The following is a 25,728-nucleotide window of genomic DNA, read 5'->3' on the forward strand; positions in this document are numbered from 1 at the left end:
GAAACCCTTTACATATCACCCATATTCAACATATCTGTTCCCATTTCCAAGTGCTCCACTTTCGACTCCTCATGCAAATGTAAAGAAATCACTCCGACACTTCAAGTCTGGTTGATTTTTTCTTTGTTACACTTATAAATAGATTTTTAAAAGCAATTTTTTCTGTTTTTGCGGCTTGTGTTGTTGGTGCTGCTCATTGCCCTCATTTGTCATTCGTTGGTTTTGGCTTGCCGTGGTGGTAATACGAGATTTTCCTACCATTTCGTGGCTCATGCCAATTGTTTTTATCGCCACTTGGGTCGAAAAACGTTGAAAGCGTGCAAATTCGAATGCAAATTTAACACCTCGTCGTGGTTGACAGAAAACAACCCGGCAATAAAACCAAAACAATGCAAACCAACCCAAGAGGAAACGTTTAACTTTTGAAAATTGAGCCGCAAATTGAAAATCAAGACGAGAAGCGAGCAAAAGTGAAAAAGTGGGTTAAAGCGGGCATAGTAAATGCAAATTGAAATTGAATGCAACTGACGAGGGAGACGTACTCAGTTGACCACCAGACGATTACCTCACCACATCCATTCAAATAATGTTCACGTATAGCCAACATATAGCACATGTGCATTGCATATCCAGATTCACATGGGCACTCCTACAACAACTTGAAAAATTAAGAAATCAACAGACTTGACAGCTTTTCGTTGCGAAAGTGAAATTGTAATTCTTATGCGGGTAAGCAGCCTTAAGCTGCATAGAAACACTAATCGCCCTCTCAGTGTGGGAACCAAAAACTGCTCTTCTAGATTCCATGACACGAGTATTTGAATCGCGACTTTAAAGTGTGATACCTTTATGAGTTTAAAATAGAGTTCATCATAAGAACTCAAAACTGCACTTATAAATTCAGTAACTTGGGTAATTTTACTCGGATTTCAATGTGTGATACCTTTATGGGTTTGTGGTGGAATTCTCTAATAATCTACATTTAAATATTTTCTTTAAACGAGAGTCAAAATTTTGACCCATTTTCATGTTCCATTTTTCCGCATTTCCAATAGAGTTCAACATAAGAACCCAAAACCGCGCTTATAAATTCCATAACTTCAGTAATTTTACTCGGATTTCTAAATATGATACCCCTATGAGTTTGTGGTGGAATTCCCTAATAATCTACATTTAAATATTTTCTTTAAACGAGGATCAAAATTTTGATTCATTTTCATGTTCCATTTTTCCGCATTTCCAACAGAGTTCAGAATAAGAACCCAAAACTGCATTCCTAAATTCCATAACTTGGGTAATTTTACTTTTTTTTACGGATTTCAAAGTGTGATACCTGTATCCGTTTGTGGTGGAATTTCCTAATAATCTACATTTAAATACTTCCTTTAAACGAGAGTCAAAATTTTGACCCATTTTCATGTTCCATTTTTCCGCATTTCCAAAAGAGTTCAGAATAAGAACCCAAAACTGCATTCCTAAATTCCATAACTTGGGTAATTTTACTCGGATTTCAAAGTGTGATACCTCTATGAGTTTGTGGTGGAATTCCCTAACAATCTACATTTAAATATTTTCATTAACCGAGGGTCAAAATTTTGACCCATTTTCATGCTCCATTTTTCCGCATTTCCAATAGAGTTCATCATAAGAACCCAAAACCGCGCTTATAAATAACATAACTTCAGTAATTTTACTCGGATTTCAAAGTGTAATACCTCTATGAGTTTGTGGTGGAATTCCCTAACAATCTACATTTAAATATTTTCATTAACCGAGGATCAAAATTTTGACCCATTTTCATGCTCCATTTTTCCGCATTTCCAATAGAGTTCATCATAAGAACCCAAAACCGCGCTTATAAATTCCATAACTTCAGTAATTTCACTCGGATTTCAAAATGTTATACCTCTATGAGTTTGTGGTGGAATTTCCTAATAATCTACATTTAAATACTTCCTTTAAACGAGAGTCAAAATTTTGACCCATTTTCATGTTCCATTTTTCCGCATTTCCAAAAGAGTTCAGAATAAGAACCCAAAACTGCATTCCTAAATTCCATAACTTGGGTAATTTTACTCGGATTTTAAAGTGTGATACCTCTATGAGTTTGTGGTGGTATTCCCTAACAATCTACATTTAAATATTTTCATTAACCGAGGATCAAAATTTTGACCCATTTTCATGCTCCATTTTTCCGCATTTCCAATAGAGTTCATCATAAGAACCCAAAACCGCGCTTATAAATTCCATAACTTCAGTAATTTTACTCGGATTTCTAAATATGATACCCCTATGAGTTTGTGGTGGAATTCCCTAATAATCTACATTTAAATATTTTCTTTAAACGAGGATCAAAATTTTGATTCATTTTCATGTTCCATTTTTCCGCATTTCCAAAAGAGTTCAGAATAAGAACCCAAAACTGGACTCCTAAATTCCATAACTTGGGTAATTTTACTCGGATTTTAAAGTGTGATACCTCTATGAGTTTGTGGTGGTATTCCCTAACAATCTACATTTAAATATTTTCATTAACCGAGGATCAAAATTTTGACCCATTTTCATGCTCCATTTTTCCGCATTTCCAATAGAGTTCATCATAAGAACCCAAAACCGCGCTTATAAATTCCATAACTTCAGTAATTTCACTCGGATTTCAAAATGTTATACCTCTATGAGTTTGTGGTGGAATTTCCTAATAATCTACATTTAAATACTTCCTTTAAACGAGAGTCAAAATTTTGACCCATTTTCATGCTCCATTTTTCCGCATTTCCAATAGAAATCAGATGGGGGAACTAAAAACTGTTCTTCTTGATTCTGTAACTTGAGTATTTGGATACCGATACTGATATTATATATTTTAAAATTATTTGAGAAAGACAGAATAGGGGTAAAGTCACCACTGTAACAGTAAGATGATTTAATTTATGTATTTATGTAATGTATGTATGTTGTTATTTATTTATTAATTTTAAAGTTTTAAATTCAAGCCTGTAGGTGTCTTTAGTTAAATTTTAAGACCCAATATTAAATCGTCTACCTAACTCGAAAGTCTCAACCTAAGGCGATTCTTTACGAAATGCAACGGTGGTCCAATTAGCCACGCATTTAAAGCTCTGCCCCTGTTACGCATGCGCCCTGAGCTGGAAAGTCATTTGCTTAAACCCAGATCCGAAGTCGGGTCACAAAAGAAAAATCCGATGATTTATTCCGGTTTCAGTTCAGTGGGGTCAAAGATTGTTTCGCTTTCAGCTTTTCTCTTCGGGCCATGGAATGTGGTAAACTGACTTCTTTCGTTTTTATTTCACATATTTTTCATTTTATTTTGTGTTTGTGTCCATCAAACAATTAACTATCGTATTTTGTTTTTTGTTTCTACACTTTTAATTGTAGTTTAAACGGGTTTTGCGTTTCTACTTTTTTTTTGTCGTTTTTGCCAGCTTCCAGTGGCAGACAGCGTTGAAAACCAATTAGGAGATATTTTGTACTCCCATCTGGCGTCTCTTTCGGCGAATGTATGCCCGTCTCTTTCGACTGCTAATCCGCAGACAAGTTAATCGTTTGTTGACCTCCACGTCAAGGATGGCTGTGGTGAAAGGAGGGATCGGGGATGTGTTTCTGTTTGTGGAGCTCCATTGCGGTTTTGAGATTTTTTCCTCTTTCGGAAAATTTGCATAACGCGTTGCAGGCAAACAACTCGCAAACAACAACATAAAAATAGGGAAAAGAAAAATGCTACAAACACCCAGAGTCGAAGTCGAGCTATCAAACCCCAAGTTCCATCACAAGTTCTTGGCCTGCTCGTTGTGAAGTTTTGTACCCGAGTATCTGTGAGATGCCAGTTCTTCTCCACTTCATATGCCAAGTCATCACAAATCACGCAACGCTTTCAAAGTCTGTTTGTCTGGCTCTCATCTGTCTGCCTTGGTCGAGCTTATCTAACCAGTTATCTTAACTGAACGGTACTAACTAAGATATCTACTTACTCTTCGCCTCATCTCGGGGTTTAGATAGGACCTTGAGATACGCGGAAACTTCGAGAAGAGAGATGTACTATATGTGGAATTTGCAGTAATATTTATTACTTACTTTTCAAGTAAGGATTTTTAGGTTTTAGATATTTGGGTATCTCTAACTTTTCCAATAAAGTTGTATTAAAAAAACTTATAAAGTAGAAAATTGTTTAAAATTCTGTAGTATCTATAATAAATAGCAAAGAAATAATTGAATATTATTCATATGGCTTAAAAGCTTACTTTTGCCATCTTTCTGTACATAATATAATATCCAACCATTAAAACCAAGTAGTTCTTAAGCTGAATCTTTTGGATTCATAAAAACGTGTTGTATCTGCTTTCTCACTTCTTTCCGTTAGTCTTCCAATTAATGTTTTTGGAGAAAATATATACGCATAAATTTCTAGTTAACGGAACGCCAAGAAAAACCTTTGAGAGCGCTTCTTATGCTTGGCTTGGTTTTGGCCCAGAGTTTTCAGATGCACTGCGCCAATTTGGCTAACAAGCAACAAAGAGCAGAAGCAGCAGCAGCGGCAGCGGCACCAGAAACAACAAATAGCAATAATAATATTGCATTCTCGACAATTTCCCTGATTCCACCGTTTGTAATTCAACGTTTTTCCCCTCCTTCTTTCGTTTCAGACATGGCACAAAACGTGTTTCAAATGCACAGAATGCGGCATGACGCTCAATATGAAAACCTACAAGGGCTACAACAAAATGCCCTACTGCGAGGCGTAAGTTTAACCAAGTTCTAGCCCACCCCCTCAGCGTAGAAACCATCCCATACCATACCATCTTTTGGGATCCCCCACCAACAACTGCGGCACCACTGTGGGGGCAATCACGTTAAGGCTTATCGTCGCACCCACTCTGGCAATCGGAATGCGCTGGAGGATGGTCAACCTTGATTTGCCTCACTCACCTGGCAATCTTCATTACCGTCGTTTATCTAATCGCTCCGGGGAGATAGTACAAGTGGAAGTAGGCACCTCCCTCCCACGAAGATAACGTTTAAATTCAATGGAAAAATCGCAAAAAAAAAAAAGGGGGGGGGGGGGGGAACTCGAATGTGGGTGAACAAAAAGTGCAGCAGCTGGTTAGGGAAAAGTCCGGGCGGGATAAGGAGTGCAGAATGGGCGCAGAGTGCGGAAATGCAGTGGCAGCGGGAGTGGGACACAGTGTTGCCCCCTCCAGTTCACCCGGTGAACTAGTTAATTGTTCGTTTGATAACAGCAGCTGCTCCTAATGGAGGTTAGATTTAATGGCTGCAGAGGAATTTTTCAAATTTCAGCAGCTCGTTTGCCTCTGGGCAAAGTTATGATTGAATTTTATTTAATTTAGTTCAGTTTTTTGTCGGTATTTTGATTTAAAATTGTATTTAGCTGGTTATTTCTTTGGCAGTCTGTTTTAAGATTATTATAGATTTTTATTCATGAATGCGATTGCCGTTTGCGAACTTGATTGTTTTTTTCAAATTCTGATAGAAAACAGTACAGTATTAATAGGTAAGATTCTATAGGAAAGGGTGAAAAAATAACGCCCATTATATCTCTGCTAAAGAAACGGTTTACCATTAATAAATACAAAATTGGCCGTATTTTAGTTTATGTTTAAAATGTATAGTTGGTTTTTGTTTAATAAAAAGGTAAACATAATTTTTCATCAAGTAAAATAAGTAAAAAAATTATCATTAACATTGAAAGATATTTTAATACCAAAGAAAATTAGTTTCAAGGATACCGTTTAATGTGTTCCCAAATGTAGTTTGGAGTGCCAAGACTGATCTAACCCGAACTTTGAGAACTAGTTTCCCTTTGGGAAGCCAGGTGATCAACTCTGCCACTTGGCGCTTTCGCACACTCAGAAGTTCTCCTGTTTCCTGCTGAGTTGTTCAACTCGCGAATCGCAAAATCTGTGCCACATGGGGGCGATTTCGGTTTCAATCCCCCTTTCTAGGGGCCGCCCAGAGCCCCCTTTTGCCGCGTCGAACTCCGAACTCCACCCCTGGCTGCGCTTTCTGCTGTCATGTTCATTGTTGTAGACAATGTCACACACACCGGACTGGGTAAGCGGACAAGAGAGCAAGTGTTTTACTCTGTATTGTGGCCAAAACACCATACTAACTCCGCTGCTGCGCCTTTGCCCAATTTCCCTTTTTTTTTTTTTTTGCTGCAGTGCGTGGCTGCATTTGCTGGCCTTGAGCCAAAAACCAGGGGCGCAGCGTCTATGGGGATCGGTTCGTCCCCATTTTTGGGGTCTACTATTACCAGTACTTGTACACTCTGTCCTGCGACTGCTGCTCTAATGCAGATTTATTGTGGATGCCACCGCTGCGGGAATAAAAATTCCATGCGGATTGAGTTATGCGTCCGTTAGCTCCATTGCGCAGTGCCCCCCTTCAGGGGACTTTTCCAGGGGAAACTCTGCTGTCTGGTTCGGTTTGGTATGGGATGGTATCGTATCACATGTCCCGTTTGCTTTGTGCGAATTTCCACTGATGTCATCGCCTGCATAAATTGTAAAATGGATTCAGCAATGTGGCTTAACAGCAGTGTGGTAGCGCGCGGTTACGCCCCGTTTTCCGCTGCCGGCACTTTCACTGCATTTCCTCGAGCCGTTTGCACCTATCCGGCAAATGCTGCTCCTTCTCCACGATTACGTGACGCCACGTTCGGGAATCCGGAGCTTCTTTTTGTCCGGCTTCGAACTAGATTTTTATAAGAGGTACTTGCGGTGCTCAGAGGGTATTCCCAATCCTCTGCGGATTTCATTGAATTTTGGAATTCTGATTGGGATAAGAGACCGTATTTAAGTCATTCACTCGTTATTTCTTTGGTTTTTTATTTTAAAAGAACCTCTTTATTATTTATATCCCCAAAAAGGATCCTTAAAATATCGATCGATCTATCAAATCTGCTGTGAAAATATGAAATCCATTTCAAAATACTTAAAATCATCTTTAAAATATTAAATCCACTATGAAACTATCGAAAACTCATCCCTAAATTATCGAATTCATTGGGTAATTATCGATAACTCTTTTTTACCAAATCGTATTGAAAACTATAATAGAATCATCAAAGAAAATATGAAACATAAATAAAAATGATTGGCAAAAGACAGTTATCGCATGCCCATTTCATCACTGCCCCCTTTTCAACAAAAATAGGGTATTTTGGTGTGCGAAACAAACTTTGGCTTTCTTGCATTTTACAACTGCGGCGACTTCAACTTCCACTTTTTGGTTTGCATTTTATAATTGCTTGAGAAGTTTCGCCTTCCTGACTATTCTTCGGGGCCTTCTGTTCAGTTCCGTCTGCAGACAAAAGATAGTTTCCCATCCAGTTACGGGTCAAAAACAAAGTTTTCATAGAGCCACGCCGCTTTCTTGGGCCGAGAGGTCAGTCGCCCAGTGGGGATAACACGATTGCAATAAATTATGAAGTTCATTCGCAGGATAAATGAGGGAAACGTGCAATTAAAGTTGGGCCACATATGAAGCCGAAGTGCTGAAGACAACTGATTGTTAATTGGATTTTAAGGGCCGTGGAAGCTATGGCCTGAAAGGGAAGGAAGTGTTTAAAACAGGGGGAGTACTTGAAGATGGATGGGGAACATTTAATTTGGGATATTACTGTTGAGATTAGCTGGGAAACATAATGTGTTACCAACTAATTAGTTTGCAACTTAGAGAGAATATACCTATAAAAAATACTAAATTCTTTAGATGTAGACAGGATTTTGTATCTGATATACAATAGATTTTTTTATATAGTTTGAATTTTTAAAATTTAACAAACATCTTGAGAACAGATCAACAAGTGGGAAAGAAAAGGCAAAGTTACTCTAAGATCAAAGCAGATTTAGGGAGCATATTAGGCTCCCCCTCTGGCGGCCTGTCCTATGCAGAAAGGGACAAGCTCGACTTGCACAACTTGGAACTTATGGATGGATTTCGTTCGCCAACAAGCGAAACTTTCTCCTCGCCCTAATTGCATCTTGAAGTAGAGCTTCCTGGCCGTTGTCTACCTGGGGCCGAAGGCAGAGGGACATGACAGGCAGGAAAAAGGGGCCGGCTTTAGGCCAGGATATGCCAAAAGTGCACTCACATACATGTTACGTTTATATCTATATGGCCACACATGTGTGTGGGGAGGAACTTCTATTCATACGATTTTGTATACATTACATTACCAGGCCCCATTTAGTTGGAATTGAACTAGAAAACGAGATGTTTCCAATGTCTTGCTCGTTTTTGTGTGCCTTCTTTTTTTTCGCATTTACTTAGTTTTTCATTTCGTTTTCCCTTAGTTGTGTAAAAAAAAAATAGAGAGGGGCTTGCAAAACAGAAGTCGCCTGATACATTTGTATATATCATTGGCATTTATTTATTAACATAAAAACCCACTGAACCATGCAACCCAAAGCCCGCCCTCTGTGCCACATTTCTTCTGGTCTTCTCTCATTTCATTTTGCATCACATTGCTCTTTCGCCTTTTTTTTACTTTCGTTTTGAAACACGGCTTAAATATCCGAACAATACAGGGGTTTAAACGGGGTATCTCCGTGTAAATGTGCATATATCTTCGTCTGATTACTTAAGCCGCCCACAAAAATAGAAAACAAAAGTGACAACAGCGGCAAAAACCTTTTCAATTACCCAAAAAATAGTTGGGTCAGCAGACTGGGGCATTGTCTCATTTTTCCACTACTTTGCGCCAAATGGGTCGCTTGTTTAGCTTCCGAAATGAGCTGGGAGCGGCGGTGTCAACAATTACCCACGGGAGCACCTTTCCTATCCATTTTTTGAATATGAATTTTAAAAGCTTTAAACACGCGATGGGGTTTTACACTCTCACTGACTCACTCACTCCCCTCCGCCGTCGGCTGTGAATGGGTTTTCGAACTTTTATGCTCACTTTGATTGACTGCAACGGATTATGAATACCGATGATGACGTTGATGGGCCAATGCCAAAATCGTTGGGGGCTTATCACGTTCATAAGGCCGGGTGTGGGGAAAAGAGGGAGAGGGGGGATAATCGTGTCGGTCGGACATGCATTTCATTTCAATTTTAACGCATTTTGCAAATTATGTGTGAAATGATTTCTCTTTCAGTTATGCAATTTCAGCCAGCGAATTAAGGAAATTATGTCTTTATGAGAAAATGATTTGATCATTTGGGGTCTTGGCTTTGCTTCTGGTTCAACAGTTTACTCTTTGAATTTGAATTTTGAATTGAAAACACATTTTGAAATTTTATAACATCATACACAAAACCTTTTAAACATATGACTTATGAATTTTATTTGAAAGTAGATTTAAAATCAGATGTTAATAAATGCAGATTTGTACTAATAAGCATAAAACATTGCCTAGTTATCTTTAAACTATTGATGTATTTGTATATAGTCTCCTCTCTGAAACCTTTATAAAGGATAAGAGTATTCCATGACCAATCAATAACTATGTTTAGTTGACAACGCCATTATAAACCCAGTCTTGTGTCAATCCCATCTTATCAGTCATCATAGCCAGTATAAAGTCGTAGGTGCCCCTCCCTGATTGTTTTTTTTTTTTTTTTAGACTTTACATTGATCCATTGCACAAGAACAACAAAAACCGTCGAACAACAAAAGACTGTCATGGTAACTCAACACCAATCGCCGTCACCGCTTGTTCCACATGGCAAAAATTAAAAAACAAAGAAATAGTAAAAACAAGAGTGAAAAACCAGAAAAATATGTTGACATCCAATGAATGTCCGAACCGTTTTTCTCGTTTATGCACTGGGCTGGTTTTTGGGTGGATTGTGCTTGGATTGGATGGTCTTTCGATGCTGGATGATGGAGCCACCACTATACCACGCGATGTGGTCCAGTTTGATGGCCAGGAATCCAGATCTCCTTCTCTCCATCAAAAGCAATTTGTGTGGGAAATCATTAGCGGCGACAGTAAAAATAGAGAATACCCTTTATTGGGCACTAATAAATAAGTATATTCAGCACCAAATAAAAAGACGCTTAGAAAATCACAAAAAAAATGAAACTTAGAAATAATAACTTATTTAAGGTAAATTCAATATTATATTCTATTAAATAGTTTAAAAAACACAAGCAAAAATATTATATATATTTAATATCATCAGAAGAGAACCCAATACTCGCTTTTTATAGGATTTACCAACACTATTTTTATTTAGTCGCTGTAGAAGAAAATGTGGAGAAGTTTATGTGCAACAAAGCTGTTGTCGGTTGCTCTGCCTTTCCGTTGCCCCTGTTGTTGCTGCGTATTGTTTACAAATAAATTAAAATTCTTTGATAATAAAAAAGTAAAGCACAGAAAAGGAACAACAATTGCATCATACACATGCATTGTTGCTGCTGGCCTGGCAGCTACTGTTGCTGACATGCATGTTGCTGCTGCTGCTGCTGCTGCTGCTGCTGGTGTGTTGTTGCTGCTGATCTATTGGGAACGTGCTGAGACATCCGCTGGTGGTGGCCGCTCGCCAATGTCGCCTCCGGGCGCTTAAGCATTGATATGTCATCATTACCAGCAACCAACAACTAGCAACCAGCGACCGGCAGCAGTGGCAACCAGCAACATCAACAGCAACAGCAACAGCAGCAGCAGCAGCAATGTGTGCCAGCTACAACAGCAATTTGACCGACCGAACGCAACGGCAATGCGGACGATGCTTTCTGCGGTTCGGGCTTTGTACTTATTCTGCCCCTTGGTACTTATTTAGCCCCTCGGTTCTCGATTCTGGGTTCCACATATCTGTGGCACACACATGCAACGCATATTGAACGATAAAGCGAAGTATAGCAAAGCTTACAGCGGCAACAACAATGCATTATACCTATCCTCGTTGTTGTTATTGTCGCTCTTTGAGATACTCTTTCAGGTGGGCTGTATCTATTTATTTTAGGAAAAGAAAATTTATGAAATATACCATACGAATATTTATCTTAAATTGCACTATCAGTATTTTAAGTACTGCTTATTTATGTTTCAATTTAAAGACCCTGAGTATATAGTAATATGGCTTTTGAATTTCCAGTTCTTGGTTGCTGCAGATCTATCAATACTAGTCATACCCTAGGGTATACAATAGTTTGTCACCCTAAGTGCGGCCTAGACAAAGTCTTGTCGCTTGGAATAGACCTACATGCATCGGTGCTCTCCGAATGATTCTGGGTCTGTTGCGGCTCACACGCTTTGGTCATTAAACGGCCTTGTGCCACTATCAACTATCCAGTACATATACCATTATGGCATTATAGCATATACCATATAGCGTATACCGCGCCATACCATCCATCTCGGCGGTGGTCACCTCTGTGCGTGTGTGACAGTTTGCATTGTTTTGTCGCTGGTTCGCATTCCACAGTGATTGCGACTTATTTGCAGTGGGAGAACGATGTGAAAACAATATTACCCCTGCCCCTGACCACCTTGCGAAAGTCGGCGCCAGCTGTGGGCGATTAGAACAGCGCTAAAAAGCCCATAAATATTCAATAAAGCCAATAGACTTGCATGCAATTACGTTTACAATATGTTTGTGCGGTTTGGAGGGGCGCAATATGGCCCAAAGGGCGAAAGCGGTACATCCCCGCCGTGAGTTTATCAACCTCACGAGTCATCGGGTTGGTCGCTTGGTTATCAGTGGCGTTGTCCAATCGATCGATCGATTTGCTGCCCCGCTGATGGGTTGAAGTGCCCTGGCCATGGCCGCAAACAAAAAGAGTCGTGAATTTATGGAACTGGCCTGTGTGCTTGTTCATTATGGCTACTTTCGCATAACAGATGCACCACGTTATTACTCCTTGCCCTGCGACCGATAATTAAATTGATGTATTAGTCTGTGGGGATGAGTCGGGGAAATTGATCGGGAAAAGTTCTACCAAAATATCGATGGTATTGTGTTGTGACTTCATTCCCCGATATTCCATTCAGTTTTCATAACTTAATTGGGTTATATGTTTTTGGAAAAGGAAATTAAACACAAACATTGAAAACGATTCAGATCCCAATTTGTGAAAGCAATAGCCAAATCCCAAGTATTTAATTCCAATTCTATTGGGATTTAATATTTTTTTTTCAGCCCCAAATTCGTATAACCAAAATTCAAATTCAAACTATTTCAAATTCTATTTAAATGAAACCGTTTTAATTGTATATTTAAGTCCCAAAGCAGTGGTTAAGCTCTGGCTTAGTTTCTCTGTGGTCTCCTTTAATTTTTGGGATTAGTAGTTTCGTTTCCAACCAAAAGTTGCTTCACAGCCAGCGGAAAATCATAAACTTTTTACCAAGACCTTTGATAAATCGCATTCAGCCGCAGACAAATCCCTGGCAGTGCATTCCCGCTATTCGCCAGCGGGCCAGTGAAGAAAAGCCAAATCAAACCACAGAAACACACGTAGTTTCTGCCGTTTGGAGCTGTGTTTTAATTGATAAAAGCGAGGTCAGGGGTTTTCACACGAAGCGAACACATGAAATTAGAGATGGATGCATGTATGTATCGCCTGGAGCAGAATCAGCATCTCTCACAACTCATTCCACCCACTCGAGCGGAATTTCCGTGAATCCCAACTTGGAATGGAATGGCCAGCTGGCGTGGAGAATTTTGCAGAGTTTTCGGCGAGAGCTCCGATTGCCACCGGCCATGTTTGAGTATGATGATGAACTTTATCTGCTGTGGCATGCCACAGAATGAGCGACTGCATTTGCAGTTTGTGACTAGCGTTAACTCCCCCAGCTCCAACTTCAACTCGAACTCTAACTACGCTGATCTGATCTCTAACCCCTTGTCTTTTTACTTCTATCCATTTTGCAGACACATACCGAAGGCCAAGGCAACGGCCATTGCCGATACGCCCGAACTGAAGCGCATCGCGGAGAATACGAAAATCCAGTCGAACGTTAAATACCATGCGGACTTTGAGAAGGCCAAAGGCAAATTTACACAGGTCAGTTAAGAGGGAGTCAAAATGCACAGGAAGTAAAGTTAGACCGCCTTACTATCTATCGATTTTTTGTTAACAACCGATGTTTTTTCTTTATGAAAAACCGAAACTAGGAGATCTCAAAATTAGCTTTCCACATTTATAAAACTTTATAAGGAAAGTCCGTTTTTTTAACCTCCTGTTAAACTGAAAATAAATTTTGCAACTCTGTTTTCAACACACTTCAATGAAAACGATCAATAGATAGGTCAATAGATAGTTAGGAGATTTTTCTCCACTAAATTTTTATAAACAAAATTACAAAAAAATAAATAATTACCATTTTCTCGACTGTCCGTTAAACTAAGTGTAGGTTATAATGTATAGTTCGAAACCTTATCTGCTCAATTCTAAAAATGTGGTTCATTTGGTAGGCAAAAGTTTTCGGTAAAGTTTTTCTTCCTGTGCGGCGGCTGACACACTCCCCCATCTGAATTATGCCTTCACTAATTGGTTATGTATCCGACAGGTGGCCGATGACCCGGAAACGCTGCGGATCAAGCAGAACACGAAGCACATATCGAATGTGGCATATCACGGCGATCTGGAGAAGAAGGCGGCCATGGAGAAGCAGCGTGGATCCGCCGAGGTCTCCGACAGCAGCAGTGAGTAGCCGCCTTGCATTCGCCCCCTGTGTACCTCCATCTATCCCTATCTACTTCCGTCTCTGTGCGACCCCTCTGTCACTACTACCTCTATGTTTTCCTCCTCACACTCACTGGTATCCAAAGCTTTATTGTTTGTGACCGCTCGTTTGTTTGATAATGGTTAGTTGGTGGTGGGCCGGGCTTACTGTTTGAATTAATTTATTCGATTTTCAATTGACTTAATGTGTTCATAATAGTCTATTGACGTCATTCAGTCATGCATGCATTCAAATGGTTTAAAAGAATGACAAAGAATGTTTACAGAGCGCACAACTAAAGTGTTTACTTAATTGATTTTTAATTACGAATACATTTTATTTATTTTAAAAAATAGATAAATTCTGAAACAGTTTCTATCGTAGTTTTTTTTCAATATTTCGAAATAATTCCCATACTTAAACCGTATTCTATTTCTTTTACTCTACTTTCACTGTACTTCAACTATGTAAATATGCATTTGTGTCTGCATATCTGCACACTTTTTATCTATGCTGTATCTATTTCCATCATCTCCGTCACATCTGTCACATATTGTAATTAATATTGATTATAATGCCGTTTTTATGGTTGTTTTCTTTACATTTATTTTTTGTTGCGGACCTTGTTTATCATTTGTTGCCATATATGTACACCCCACATCATCAACAACTGCAACAATGAAATCCACGACATAATTTGTGTGCTTTCTGAACTACCGTTAACCTAACGATACACCCAACACGAACAACACACTCCACACACATCCACACTAACAAAAAACTGAAATGACAACTGTGGAAAATGTTGTAACTAATAAAATGTCACCTACGAAAAAAAAAAATCGATAAAATCGATTAATCGATCAAGATGAATCGGAATACTTCTCTGAGCAATTGGCAGCTGAACAATTCTCGCAATATGCACCCACAGCCTCACCCATACCGCCAGCAGTGACAACACTACACCAGCAACATCAGCAGCAACAACAGCAGCTGCAACAGCAGCAGCAGCAGCAGCAATACCAGCAACATCAGCAGCAACTGCAACAGCAGCAGCAGCAACACCAACACTATCTGCAACAGCAGCAACAGACCCTGCCACCGCCACCCATACAACATCAGCAATACAACACAGCGGCCATAACGCCCACATACCAACAGCTCCAACAACACCAGCAGCATCAGCAGCAACAGCGAGCACAGCAGCAACTGCACGATCCCTATGCACACTACCAGCAACCGCAGGCACTGCGCCAGCAGCAACAGCAGCAGCTGCTGCAACAGCAAGCCATTAAACAAGCCTCACATCTGTATCCCACAGCAACATCCCAGCAGCAGCAACAGATGCCGCCACCTCAATCGAATCCGGCGAATCCGCAGCAGCAGGCGCTAAACAGCTACAATGAGATGCGCTCAGCCATTCTCCAGAATTCCCATCACCCCAGCGGCAATTCCGTGGATCAGTACGACCAGCCACAGCAGCAACATCAGCAGCACAACAGCAACCCCACTTTGGTGGCTGCCCCACAGCAGCAGCAACAGCAGCAGCAATCGCATCACAGCCTGCTGAACAACAATCCCAGCAACGGCGGCATTTCGCACAGCAACCACAACAACATCAACAATAATGGGCATGGCTCCCAGAGCCAAATGTTGCCGCCACAAATGAGGCGCTCGGCGGCCAGTGTCGCCTACGATGGCAACGGCAAGCAGCAGCAGCAACAGGTGGCAGCAGGAGCAGGAGTTGCCCCGAATCACCTGCAGCAGTTGTACGCCTCGCCCAATTATGCCGCCGTGACACCTTCGGAGAACTCTATTAACGTCAAGCAGCACGCCAGCAATGGCCATGTGCCAAACCAACAGCAGCAGCAACATGTGGCCGGCGGCAGCAATATCGGCAAGATAGCGGACTACGATCCGCTGACGGACGGGCCAAGGGTGGTGCCCAACGCGGGCCGGTCCAGCACCACTTTGGTCTACAGCTCGGAGCCGCGGGGCATTCAAGGTGGTAAGTTTGCGGGGCCAGGCTAGCTGGTAGTTCGAGGTAGTGCGCTCAGCTCGATGTTTCACACTCATCTTGTCCTTGTCCTGAGCTCCAAATCATTTAAGGCAATGCCAAACTAATCCGACGATGCGTTTTCCCCCCAACAGGCAACAGTGTGTACCCCAAGCGGATTGGTTCCGTTTCCGACATCGATCCGGCCAACGGCATCTATGGTTCGCTGAGCGCCGCCGAGCAGGCCCAGCAGCAGCAGAAGCACCAGCAGTACTACCAACAGGTGCAGATGATGCAGCAGCAGGAACACCCGCCGCAGCAGCAGCAGCAGATGCGCCAGCAGCCATCCTACTCCTCCCTGCAGGAGAAGCAGTCGCGGCAGAGCTCTGCATTGGTGAGTAATAATAATAGAAAAACCATCCTTCAAGGAGTGTCTTTCTAATAATCCCCGGTAATCCCTTTCAGCGCGTCTATCGGGCCATCTACGACTACGAGGCGCAGGACGTCGACGAGGTCAGCTTCCGCGAGGGCGACGTCATCTTCGAGGTGGAGTCCATCGACTCCGGCTGGATGACCGGGCGGGTGGAGCGCACCGGCAAGACCGGCATGCTGCCCGCCAACTATGTGGAGCAGGCGGTTATATAATAGGGAATGTTCTACTACTGCTGCTGTCGCCAGCAGTTTGTGGTGATCCTCGTCTGCCTGCTCTACATCCTGCTCGTGCTCGCCTTCTTTGTGAATGTCTTCATCGCGGATCGCAACATGCACGCGAACCTGATGATGAGGACCGGCCGGCACGGCCTTCATGGCGGAGGCGTTGGAGGAGTCGGAGTCCCTCCGCCGGCGGGCATGCATCCGGTTCACCACAATCCGTACGACATGCATGGCTACAACCACTACAGCAACTACCATCCGCAAGTGGACCCCAAGCAGCAGCAGCAACAAGAGATGGCCAAGAAGACGCCGCAGCAGCAGGCCGAGCAGGACATTTACTACTATTTCAATCACGTATTCAGGCGGCGGCGACGACGACGATGATGTGGGGGTCACTCACCCCAAAAGGAAACAACACCCCAAAATCTTTAAATCTTTAGTGCATTAACTTATATACATCCACAACACACATAGATATATAAATACTATATATAGCAAAGCAGCGGATTATATGTAAAAAGGGAAATTAATTTTAAAATTAATAGTAATCCTAAACGCAACCAAGAACCAACAATCCGATATCCATCTTACAAAATAAACAAAGCCACAGCAGAGTTACGAGAAATCCAGAACAGAGTCGTATGTGTTTCAGCTATGAATCGGCCGATATATGACTGTGGTTCATATATCTGCCGCGATTCCAATACGAAATTGATCGACCAAGCTAACCCAGCCAAGTTTGCATTTATCTACAGCCCTTAAACGAATCAAATTTATACAGATATTTATTGAAGAATATACAAAAACGTTAATCAGCTAATCGTGCGCAGTAGCCAACCAATCATATACAAATACGAATATCTATAGAACACTCTTCTAGCTAAAGTGCTTCAGCATACCAAGTTATTGATAGCCAGATTGCAAGGCAAACGTTTTCTAATTTAATTAGAAGTTCTCAAAATACTACTTATGGGGCGATAGCTAACCCGAAATTTCCCCCTCAAAGTTTTCATAGGCTTTCTGAAAGCTCTTTGTATTAACCAATCCAGATTCAGATCGATCTGGATCGGATTATTTATCCCTACAATTTTGGCAATTTATCTGTGTAAAAGGAGAGGAGAGCAAAGAAGATATTGTTCTTGTTTCGGGGGAAATTCATGTTTTTAATATATATATTTTTTGTTAAGAGAATAATAATTATATTGTTTGTTTCTAGTGTTAAATTGATGGATGGAATAAGGCGATATTGTTTCGTTTCACAAAAGAAATCCTTGAAAGTGCCTTTAATTTGCTAAAACGTGTTTTTTAGATAAAACCAATTTACTAGGCTTACCAGTAATGCATAACAGAATCAATAAAATATACTATTATACTGTAACTTATACATCTTCATAACATATGCAAGCAATGCAGAGCGAATTTCGAACGCAAGTAACGAAACAACTTACAAATGGCAACTAATAATAATTTAATATGTGATTGGAGGAATGTTTTTCTATGGCAAGTCAAGCTATATAATGTATTATTAACTTAACCTACACCACACTCACACACATACATAGCTATAAACAGCAATTAATAACAATTATATAGGCATAATGCAATTTGAAATGCTTCGAGTGGAAAAATCACCCAACAAATACATAAATTAATCTAATCCTATCCTGAAATAGAAGCAGCGCCAAAGGCTTCGTTTTGTGAACGTGTTACAAATAAAATAAAAAATTTATGAAAATTTAAAGTCTTTCTACAATTTGTGTGAGCTCTTCTAAGTAATGCCATTAAAATGGTTTCGATTTTAATAATGGTTGCTGGCACGAACCTTTGTCGAGTTGATCGCATTGGAAAGAACATAAAAATTAATCAAAATACAAATTATATTTCCCCAATCTTAGTGAATGGAGATCTCGCTGGTGGTTGGCTCAGTGTTTTTGCTGACAAGTGTGCCGCCTTCGCGAGCACCATTTATGATGTCCAGGATTATGGTCTTGGAGTTGTTCATGGTCTCCTCGAAGAACTTGGCATCGGCGTGCTTCTCCTCGGTAATATATTCCAGCTTCTCTGTCAGCATGGTGATCTTCTCCTTAGCCAACTCCAGTCTGCAATTGAATATAATATATTCATTTTAAATCTTAAATTTCGATTATATATTAGAAGCTTACTGATTCTTGAGATCCTCTATTCTAAGCTCAGGCTGTCCAGCCGAATTCAGAGTTGTGGTGGACTGGAACTGGGACTGGTTCTCGAAGCAGAAGGAACCAATCGATCCGTTAAGAGAAGTGCGACTCAGCGAGCTGGCGTAGTCGGCCATTCGCTGGGTGCGCTTCTTCTTGTCGGACTGCACATCGAGCTCCTTCTCCAGGTCCCTGATCTTCACCTCCAACCGGCTGATGCGGGCCTTCAACTTGCCGATCTGCTCGTGGGCGGCCTCGTTCTTGGCTCGCTCCGCCTCCAGACGTTCTTCCAGGGTTTTGGTCAGCAGCATGAGCTGATTCTTCTCCACCTCGAGGGCATCCAGGATGCCCACAAATTCCTCCTGGAAGGATAATAATTAAAAGATATATTTTATGCAGGACCCTTTATAAAGCATTACCTTTCGAAACTCGCGACAGGAGAAGAGGAATCCTCCGGAGAGGGCGCGCAGGTCCATCTGCAGTTTCTTGTTCATCTCCTGCAGACTGGCGATGGCCACATCCTTCTGCTTGACCACCGACTGCAGCTCCAGGTGCATGCCACTCAGCTCCTCCATTTGGCGCCGCGAGAGATCCCGCTCCTCGGTCACCCGGATGAGTTCGCCGCGCATGTCGTCCAAGCGGCTCTCGTACTGAATCCTCTGGCGGTTCAGCTTGTCATTCATGGTATTGATATTGACGCCATTGAAGTCGGTCTGCTCCTCCAGCTCGTTGGAGCGCATCTTGTACTTGTTCATGTCCTCGTTTAGGGTCTTGTTTCTCACCTTCAGGGCGAGCGTCTTGCCGCGCTGCTCCTCCAGTTGGGCCTGCAGGCTGAGGATCTCCTTCTCCAGAGACTCCACCTTGGCCCGGTGGAGAATCTCACTCTTCCGCACATTCGGCGTGAAGCGATCAAAGCTGGCTCCGCTGTCGCCTCCGCCCAATCTCTCATGATGGGATCGGCAGTTTCCCGCGACCAAATCCAGATTGGAACCCAGGGGAACGGGAGCATACTCCACGCGATCTGCAGCCCTGTCCTCGTACGAATCTAGGCGAGCCTTGAGCTCCTGCACCTTTTGGGTGAGCGTGATGATCTGCTGGGCACGACCACGCCAGTTGGCCTGGTTGAGATTATTGGCCAGGATGTTGATGTTGACGCTCTCGCCGATCTCGTGCTGCAGGCACTTCTGCGCCAACTTCAGTTGGGTCTGCAACTCGGTGTTCTTGTTCCTGGTTTCGAACAGCTTCTGCTGCATACTGTTGATCCTCGCCTGGAGATCTTCGGCGGAGCAGCCCTTCTTGAGCATCTCCTGGTTATGCTGATTCTTCTCCTCGTGGGCGCGCAGATCCCTTTCCAGCTTCTCAATGTGGGCTTCCTTTTTGGACAGCCGATTCTTGGCCTGCTCCAATTCGGCGCGCATCTGCCGATTCTTCTTGCTCAACTCCAGGATCTTGGTGCTGGCTATGGAGGAATTGGAGCGCAGTTCATCTATGGGCACCGAGTTGAGGACGTCGTTGAGGGAATCTACGGATTTCTTCAAGTCGAAAATCTCTTGATTCTTCTCCTGTATGGACTGGGCCAGGGACTGCTTCTCCTGCTCGCATTCGGTCAACTTCCTGCGCAGCCTTTTGCCCTCCGGCTTTGGTGGTTTCGGTTTTCCCGCCGTTGTGGCCACCACCACATGGGCGGCGGCCATGGCTTCGTGGTCATGCCGGCGGCGTGCGGAACGATCCATCTTGCAGCCCAGCCGCTCGTCATCCGGAATGGCCAAAAACTCATCCGGCAGCGTGTCCATCCTGCAATGGGTTCTTATTGTTCACATAAAAATATGCACAATCGAATCGAACAAATTTCGTTGGCTGTGCGCAAATAATTTGTACGTGTGTCTGTGGGTGTTACGAAATATTCACAATTTTGGTTGTCGACAGTAGTTTCTAAGTTCTGGAAAATTGCCCCTCTTTTTTTAAACAATCTAGGCAAAGGCAGCTGGTTGGGTCCTTATAATCAAATATTTGTGTATCATGCTGCGCTGAACAAATACAACATTGTTTAAAATTCTATAATATTTTCTCAGAAAAACTAAAAAAAAGTTAAAAAAAACCTTTTTAAAAAATTCAAATTCAAAATTGGTAACGCTTTATAGCCAAGTTACGAACCATGGTCTAAATCATTAGTAAGGTTTCTAACCTTTGCAATTTAAATAATATCTGGATATATTTTACATGTTTAATATATTTTTTAACTTTTTAGGTATTACTTTTAAAATCTATATAGTATAGAAAGTAGATAGTTCTAAAAAAAAGCCCAAAAATATAAAAGAAGTGCAGGATTGTGAACCATTATTTTAAATTAACTTAAATATAGATTCGTTTTATTTGTGTGATTTATTTTTTATTTATTTTATTGTACGATACCGGTTTATTTTTGTAGTAAAAACTAAAAACAATTAATAAAAATCACAAACTAGCTATATTTCCAATTGGATTTGGCCTTTTTTTAAGAAGCAGGAACTGGCGGATCTGACTCTGAGGTATTTTTAGCGGTCGAGGTGTGGTCCTACTAAAGTGACGTGTAAGACACGAAAACAAGGAAAGATGGACGGATTTATGATGGTAAATTGCAAAATACACAAATTACTGGCTTAAATTCACGCCGAATATGTGCCGCAGGACATCATCAAGGGCATGTGCATCATGGACAACGACGGGAACCGCATCCTGGCCAAGTACTACGACAAGAACATACTGTCCACGTTGAAGGAGCAGAAGGCCTTCGAAAAGAATCTGTTCAACAAGACGCACCGCTCCAACACGGAGATCATCATGCTGGACGGGCTCACCTGCGTCTACAAGAGCAACGTGGACCTCTTCTTCTACGTGATGGGCAACGCCTACGAGAACGAGCTGATCCTGCTCTCCGTGCTCAACTGCCTCTACGACTCCATCAGCCTGATTCTCAAGAAGAATGTGGAGAAGCGCCTGGTGCTGGAGAACCTGGAGATCATCATGCTGGCCTTCGACGAGATCTGCGACGGAGGGTGGGTATATCCATAGATGGGCAGTGATGGAAGGTGTCAGGATAGAATACTAGGAGCTATGTCATATGGTTTATACTTATGCCACTGTTCTATTAGGTACTGTCTCAAGTACCCTAACATCAACTCATTACTAGATATAACTTGTTTTACGAAAATCTAAGAACTCTAGTTTAGTTTCATCCATTTTTATACCAAGATTTTTTAAAAAAGGCTAACCAGTTGATAGGGAATTATTTAAATTGTATGAAAATGTTTGTATTATCAACCAGTTGATAGGAATGAAATGTATACTTTTAATTTAAATGCAAGCAAATGTTTGTATTGTCAACTTTAGCATCTCCAAAGCTTACAATCGTTCTTTAAGTAGACTGGATATAAAATGTATGGAGATAACTAACTGTACTAGAACTGTATCTATTTTACTTACATATCCCATCACTCTTCATCCCATCAACTCTTTTATATTTTTTGTTAAATCCTTTATCTCCCAACAGCATTATCCTGGACGCGGATCCCTCGTCCGTGGTGAAACGCGTCGATCTGCGCAACGATGACATTCCCATTGCCGAACAGACCGTTGCCCAGGTAACTAACACTCTAAATGGTCTATTCTGGTAGCCTTACTACTTAGTAGCTCTCTTTATTGTTGATAACCCAATGGTAGGCGTTCGTACTTTAACTTGCTCATGTTTTGTTTCGTACTTTGATTACGTGCAGTCCGATATATCGTCATTTAGTTGTACACCCAATATGATCAAATAAATATGCTCTTTAAACTTTAAGTTAAACGTAATTTATCACTGTAAAGAGCGTTTTCAAGTTTATTTAAATGTATTTATTTTTTTATAATTTATATAAAAAATTTAAATATGTTTTAAAATCCAATTCTTATAAATCGAATAATCCGTTTTTGTATTATGTTTATTTTTTAGAAGTATTTAAAATCTAGTTGGTTTGTAAAAGCTAAGTGAGCTCCCTGTGTTTTTAAAGTTAATAGTAGTCATTTAAAAAATCTTCTTATAGTGTAACATATGTTCCTTTACTTTGTGTATATCGTTTCCACTTAGTTTTGATTACTTTTCCCCAAATTGCCCCTTTCATTGTACTCTCTGATTGATCAAATAAATATGTTTAAAAAGTTCTGGAACTTTACGCTCACTTTGATTTGGTTCATTAACTAATTGATTGAAATTGAAATATCTGCTGAGTATCTGTATCTATATTCGTGTGTGCTATCTATCTTTTAGGTTCTGCAGTCGGCGCGCGAGCAACTCAAATGGTCCATTCTGAAGTGATGTGATGAGGGGTGGCGGAAGAGAGGCAGCCACTTCCGCACCGTGTTGTCGCAATACATTCGATTCTTCTTTTACCCCCAACTGTTTTCGCCTAGTTGTAAAGCATATTATAATACATACATTTAACTGGAGAGCCCTGCATGTTTTTATTGGTTGAGCTAGCAAATAACTCGCCGTGTCATCGTGTAGCTTCAGACACCAATTAGCGATTGATTGAGTTATCAAGGTCTTGAGCCACTATAAATCACTTGTACGTGGAATGTAATCGGCCTCCCAGATAAGGGGATCCCCCGGAAAAACCAACCAGTCATCTATATGGACCGGATTTGCGGTAATCCAAAAGCAACAACTTTCCAGATGTGGATCAAAAGCAGACGTACTAAAGAGCATTCGAAAATTCGTTAGTCTACTGCTTGGTGTACGCTTATCGAGCACTTGATATACTTGAGCTCCACCATTTTTGTTTCCCAATCGAGGAACTTTCACATGCAGCCAAGTAGTTACAGAACTGACCCATGCAATGCCACGCCGATCGGTCAGTATTACAATGAGATAATGCGGGGACCGAGTCGCATATGCATATGAAGTAATTCGCACCACTTCGAGATACGGGGCCAAAGTGTGTCGTAAACACGTGCCCAAACAGTGCCCAGAGCTGAAGTGGCAGCTAGAACTGGGGGTATATTGGAAGTGGTTCTGGGTTCTAGGGTCTCAAAGCCTCTTCATTAGGCGGTGCCAATTATTTAGCGATTAGCCACCGCTAATCTCAACATCTTTATAGAGGGGGTGCATAAAAAATGCTATTTCCAGAAGAAGTCCGAAAACGATTTTCAACAGCTTTGTTTTCTGCCAACCTCGATGAAAGGGCATTGGCACTTAAAGCTGTATTGGTTTGATTTATGGCCATTACAACCTTATAGTATGGCTCTTAGCCGTTGCAGACGCCATTAAAAGCTTTAGTTATGAACTGATATACTACGTTTTAGCAAAAGGGAGTTAATTGAAGGTTGTTCGACGGGGGGACTTACTTCATAAGACCTTGTTTCGTAACTCCGTTTAATAACTCCCCAAAAAAAAAAAGGCAGATACCCGTGATTCACTTGTTTTCGCCAGCTTTTGATCGCATGGCTATCATTCAACTTCAACCTGTTGCTCGTACATCATCCGCACCACCCATGAACCACAGACGTGCTCCACTCCCACAACCTCCCATATCCACCCCCATCCCCATCGCCACCCCCATCGCTCTTTAATCAAATGCTTGTCAACATTGCAGCCAAAACAAAAACAATCGCAAAATTAAGCGCCTCGCGTTTATCTGCCTTCTGTGTTGTCGAATTAGACAAATAACACCGAAGTGGAGAGCCAGTTGGGAGGTAAGTATCAGCTATAGGGGCAGTGATATCAGGACCGCACTTTTGATGGATTGCCTGGGATCACGTTTTGGGCTTTGTCGAAGACGCAAGGTCCCCGGAATTAGCCGCTTACGTGGTTGCACGATGACAGGGGCTTGTCGCTTTGCAGATAAGATCGCATAAGCTCAAGTCGGTGGTATTTGGCCTGATATAATAACATATAGCCAATGTTGTGTAGGTGTTCACTATATAGTTGATGGATTAGGAAAATTTAATAAAAAGATGATGCAATATTTTATAGGTATGGTAAAGTGATTAGGAAATCGCCCTTCTATGCGCTTCAAATAGGGATTAGCTCAGAGGGTGACGTTCTCCTCCGCGATTCACATAACTCCCAGCTGACTGATTCATCTTGCCTGTGAAAGTTAATTGCCTGGTTACCGAAATATTACCTGTGAATAAATTATACACTGTAATGGTTATTTGCTTAGATTATATTATATTTTATATTACAGCTTTTAAGGATACTATTAAAGTATTCTGAGGAGTATACCAAAGAATCCTTGATAAATCCGAATAGAGATAGGGAACGTAGTTTTATAAAGAAAGTTAATCTGCAATAAAACCATTCCCATCGAAATTTAAAGTACAGTTCGGTCGTTAGCTCCCCCTTAATTTATACCCAATATCGGGTTCTCAAGCATGCTCCTGTATTATCGCAGAGATTATTTCGGCCAAGAAAGAGGTTCCACATGATTAGCGCCACCGTTCCGAAAATGGGTTCCAATCGGATCAAGATTTACGATCACGATCGCCAGCTGCCTCAGATTTATATAATGAAAACGCGCCGGTGTATAAAAGAGAGGACTATTTGGCATTCAGTCGGTCTAGTCAGTCATACGATTTGGGTGTTTGATTTCGAATTCTTGTCTACCGAAACGGAAATCCACAACATCTTGAGAGGCCATTCCAAATCGCGCCTGATACTGGGAAATGAATGGCGACTTGTTTTTCGGGTCTGTATATACACATGGAACGATTGGTGGTAATTCCTTGAATTTCAATCTCGTCTGTGGTAAACAAAATAGTTTAAATTCCATTCCGCAAAATCCATTAGTAAACCTTCACGTGTGCCAACTAATTGAAACTGAACGAATTATGGCGAAATGACGGCGAGAGGTTAAAGTTTCCGATTTTATTTCGTTTTTGTCATGCCCACTTTACTCAGAAGTAATATCGAATGAGGGGGCCCGATCCATAAAAGTGCTTTTATGGCTCTCAATTTGTAGGAAAATTTTTGCACAATTTGCTTTAATTGCAGGGCCTTGCCCAAATGTGTCTATCTCAAAGCGTGACTGTTTCTCAGCTCCCGCCAGACAGACGTATTGTAAACATAGAATAAATCCATATAGTGGGAGGGGATGAAATCAGAGCACATTGACTGCCCCGATAAGTGGGTGGCTCGAGCAGTTGACGACCTTGGCAATGGAGTGGGGCATCGAAGTGCCGCCCGGCAACTTCGTAAGCCTCCCAGGAGGACTCCGAAATCCGACTCATATGGGTT

The 25,728-nt window shown here is 41.5% G+C and overlaps 4 protein-coding genes across 6 annotated transcripts in view; 3 read left to right on the forward strand and 1 right to left on the reverse strand.

Moving 5' to 3' along the window:
* Window positions 1–16,296, forward strand: part of LOC108035101 (LIM and SH3 domain protein Lasp) — a 32,013-nt gene extending 15,717 nt beyond the window's left edge. Inside the window, exons 2-7 of one of the 3 annotated variants that reach the window (XM_017110527.3) lie at window positions 4,662–4,756; window positions 12,862–12,994; window positions 13,500–13,635; window positions 14,524–15,663; window positions 15,807–16,045; window positions 16,117–16,296. In XM_017110527.3, the coding sequence (XP_016966016.1) occupies window positions 4,662–4,756; window positions 12,862–12,994; window positions 13,500–13,635; window positions 14,524–15,663; window positions 15,807–16,045; window positions 16,117–16,296 (1,923 nt within the window). The remainder of the gene's footprint in view (window positions 1–4,661; window positions 4,757–12,861; window positions 12,995–13,499; window positions 13,636–14,523; window positions 15,664–15,806; window positions 16,046–16,116) is intronic. The other 2 variants (XM_017110528.3, XM_017110529.3) reach the window with 2 other exon arrangements.
* Window positions 16,297–16,302: 6 nt separating this feature from the next.
* Window positions 16,303–18,046, forward strand: LOC108035105 (pre-mRNA-splicing regulator female-lethal(2)D). The gene has a single exon (XM_017110533.3). The coding sequence runs from the start codon at window positions 16,303–16,305 to the stop codon at window positions 16,687–16,689; it is 387 nt and encodes a 128-aa protein (XP_016966022.1). The 3' UTR covers window positions 16,690–18,046.
* Window positions 18,047–18,049: 3 nt separating this feature from the next.
* LOC108035102 (myosin-11) lies at window positions 18,050–20,445 on the reverse strand. Its single transcript, XM_017110531.3, has 3 exons — window positions 18,899–20,445; window positions 18,468–18,841; window positions 18,050–18,404 (listed from the first exon to the last, which is right to left on the reverse strand). Exons 1-3 carry the CDS (start codon window positions 20,270–20,272, stop codon window positions 18,197–18,199), a joined length of 1,956 nt encoding a protein of 651 aa, XP_016966020.1. The 5' UTR covers window positions 20,273–20,445; the 3' UTR covers window positions 18,050–18,196.
* Window positions 20,446–20,993: 548 nt separating this feature from the next.
* LOC108034542 (coatomer subunit zeta-1) lies at window positions 20,994–22,940 on the forward strand. Its single transcript, XM_017109468.2, has 4 exons — window positions 20,994–21,089; window positions 21,147–21,514; window positions 22,009–22,099; window positions 22,762–22,940. The coding sequence occupies exons 1-4, from the start codon at window positions 21,072–21,074 to the stop codon at window positions 22,807–22,809; spliced, it is 525 nt and encodes a 174-aa protein (XP_016964957.1). The 5' UTR covers window positions 20,994–21,071; the 3' UTR covers window positions 22,810–22,940.
* The last annotated feature ends 2,788 nt before the right edge of the window (window positions 22,941–25,728 follow it).

The sequence above is a fragment of the Drosophila biarmipes genome, chromosome 3L (assembly GCF_025231255.1).
Source record: "Drosophila biarmipes strain raj3 chromosome 3L, RU_DBia_V1.1, whole genome shotgun sequence".
Taxonomy (NCBI): Eukaryota; Metazoa; Arthropoda; class Insecta; order Diptera; family Drosophilidae; genus Drosophila; species Drosophila biarmipes.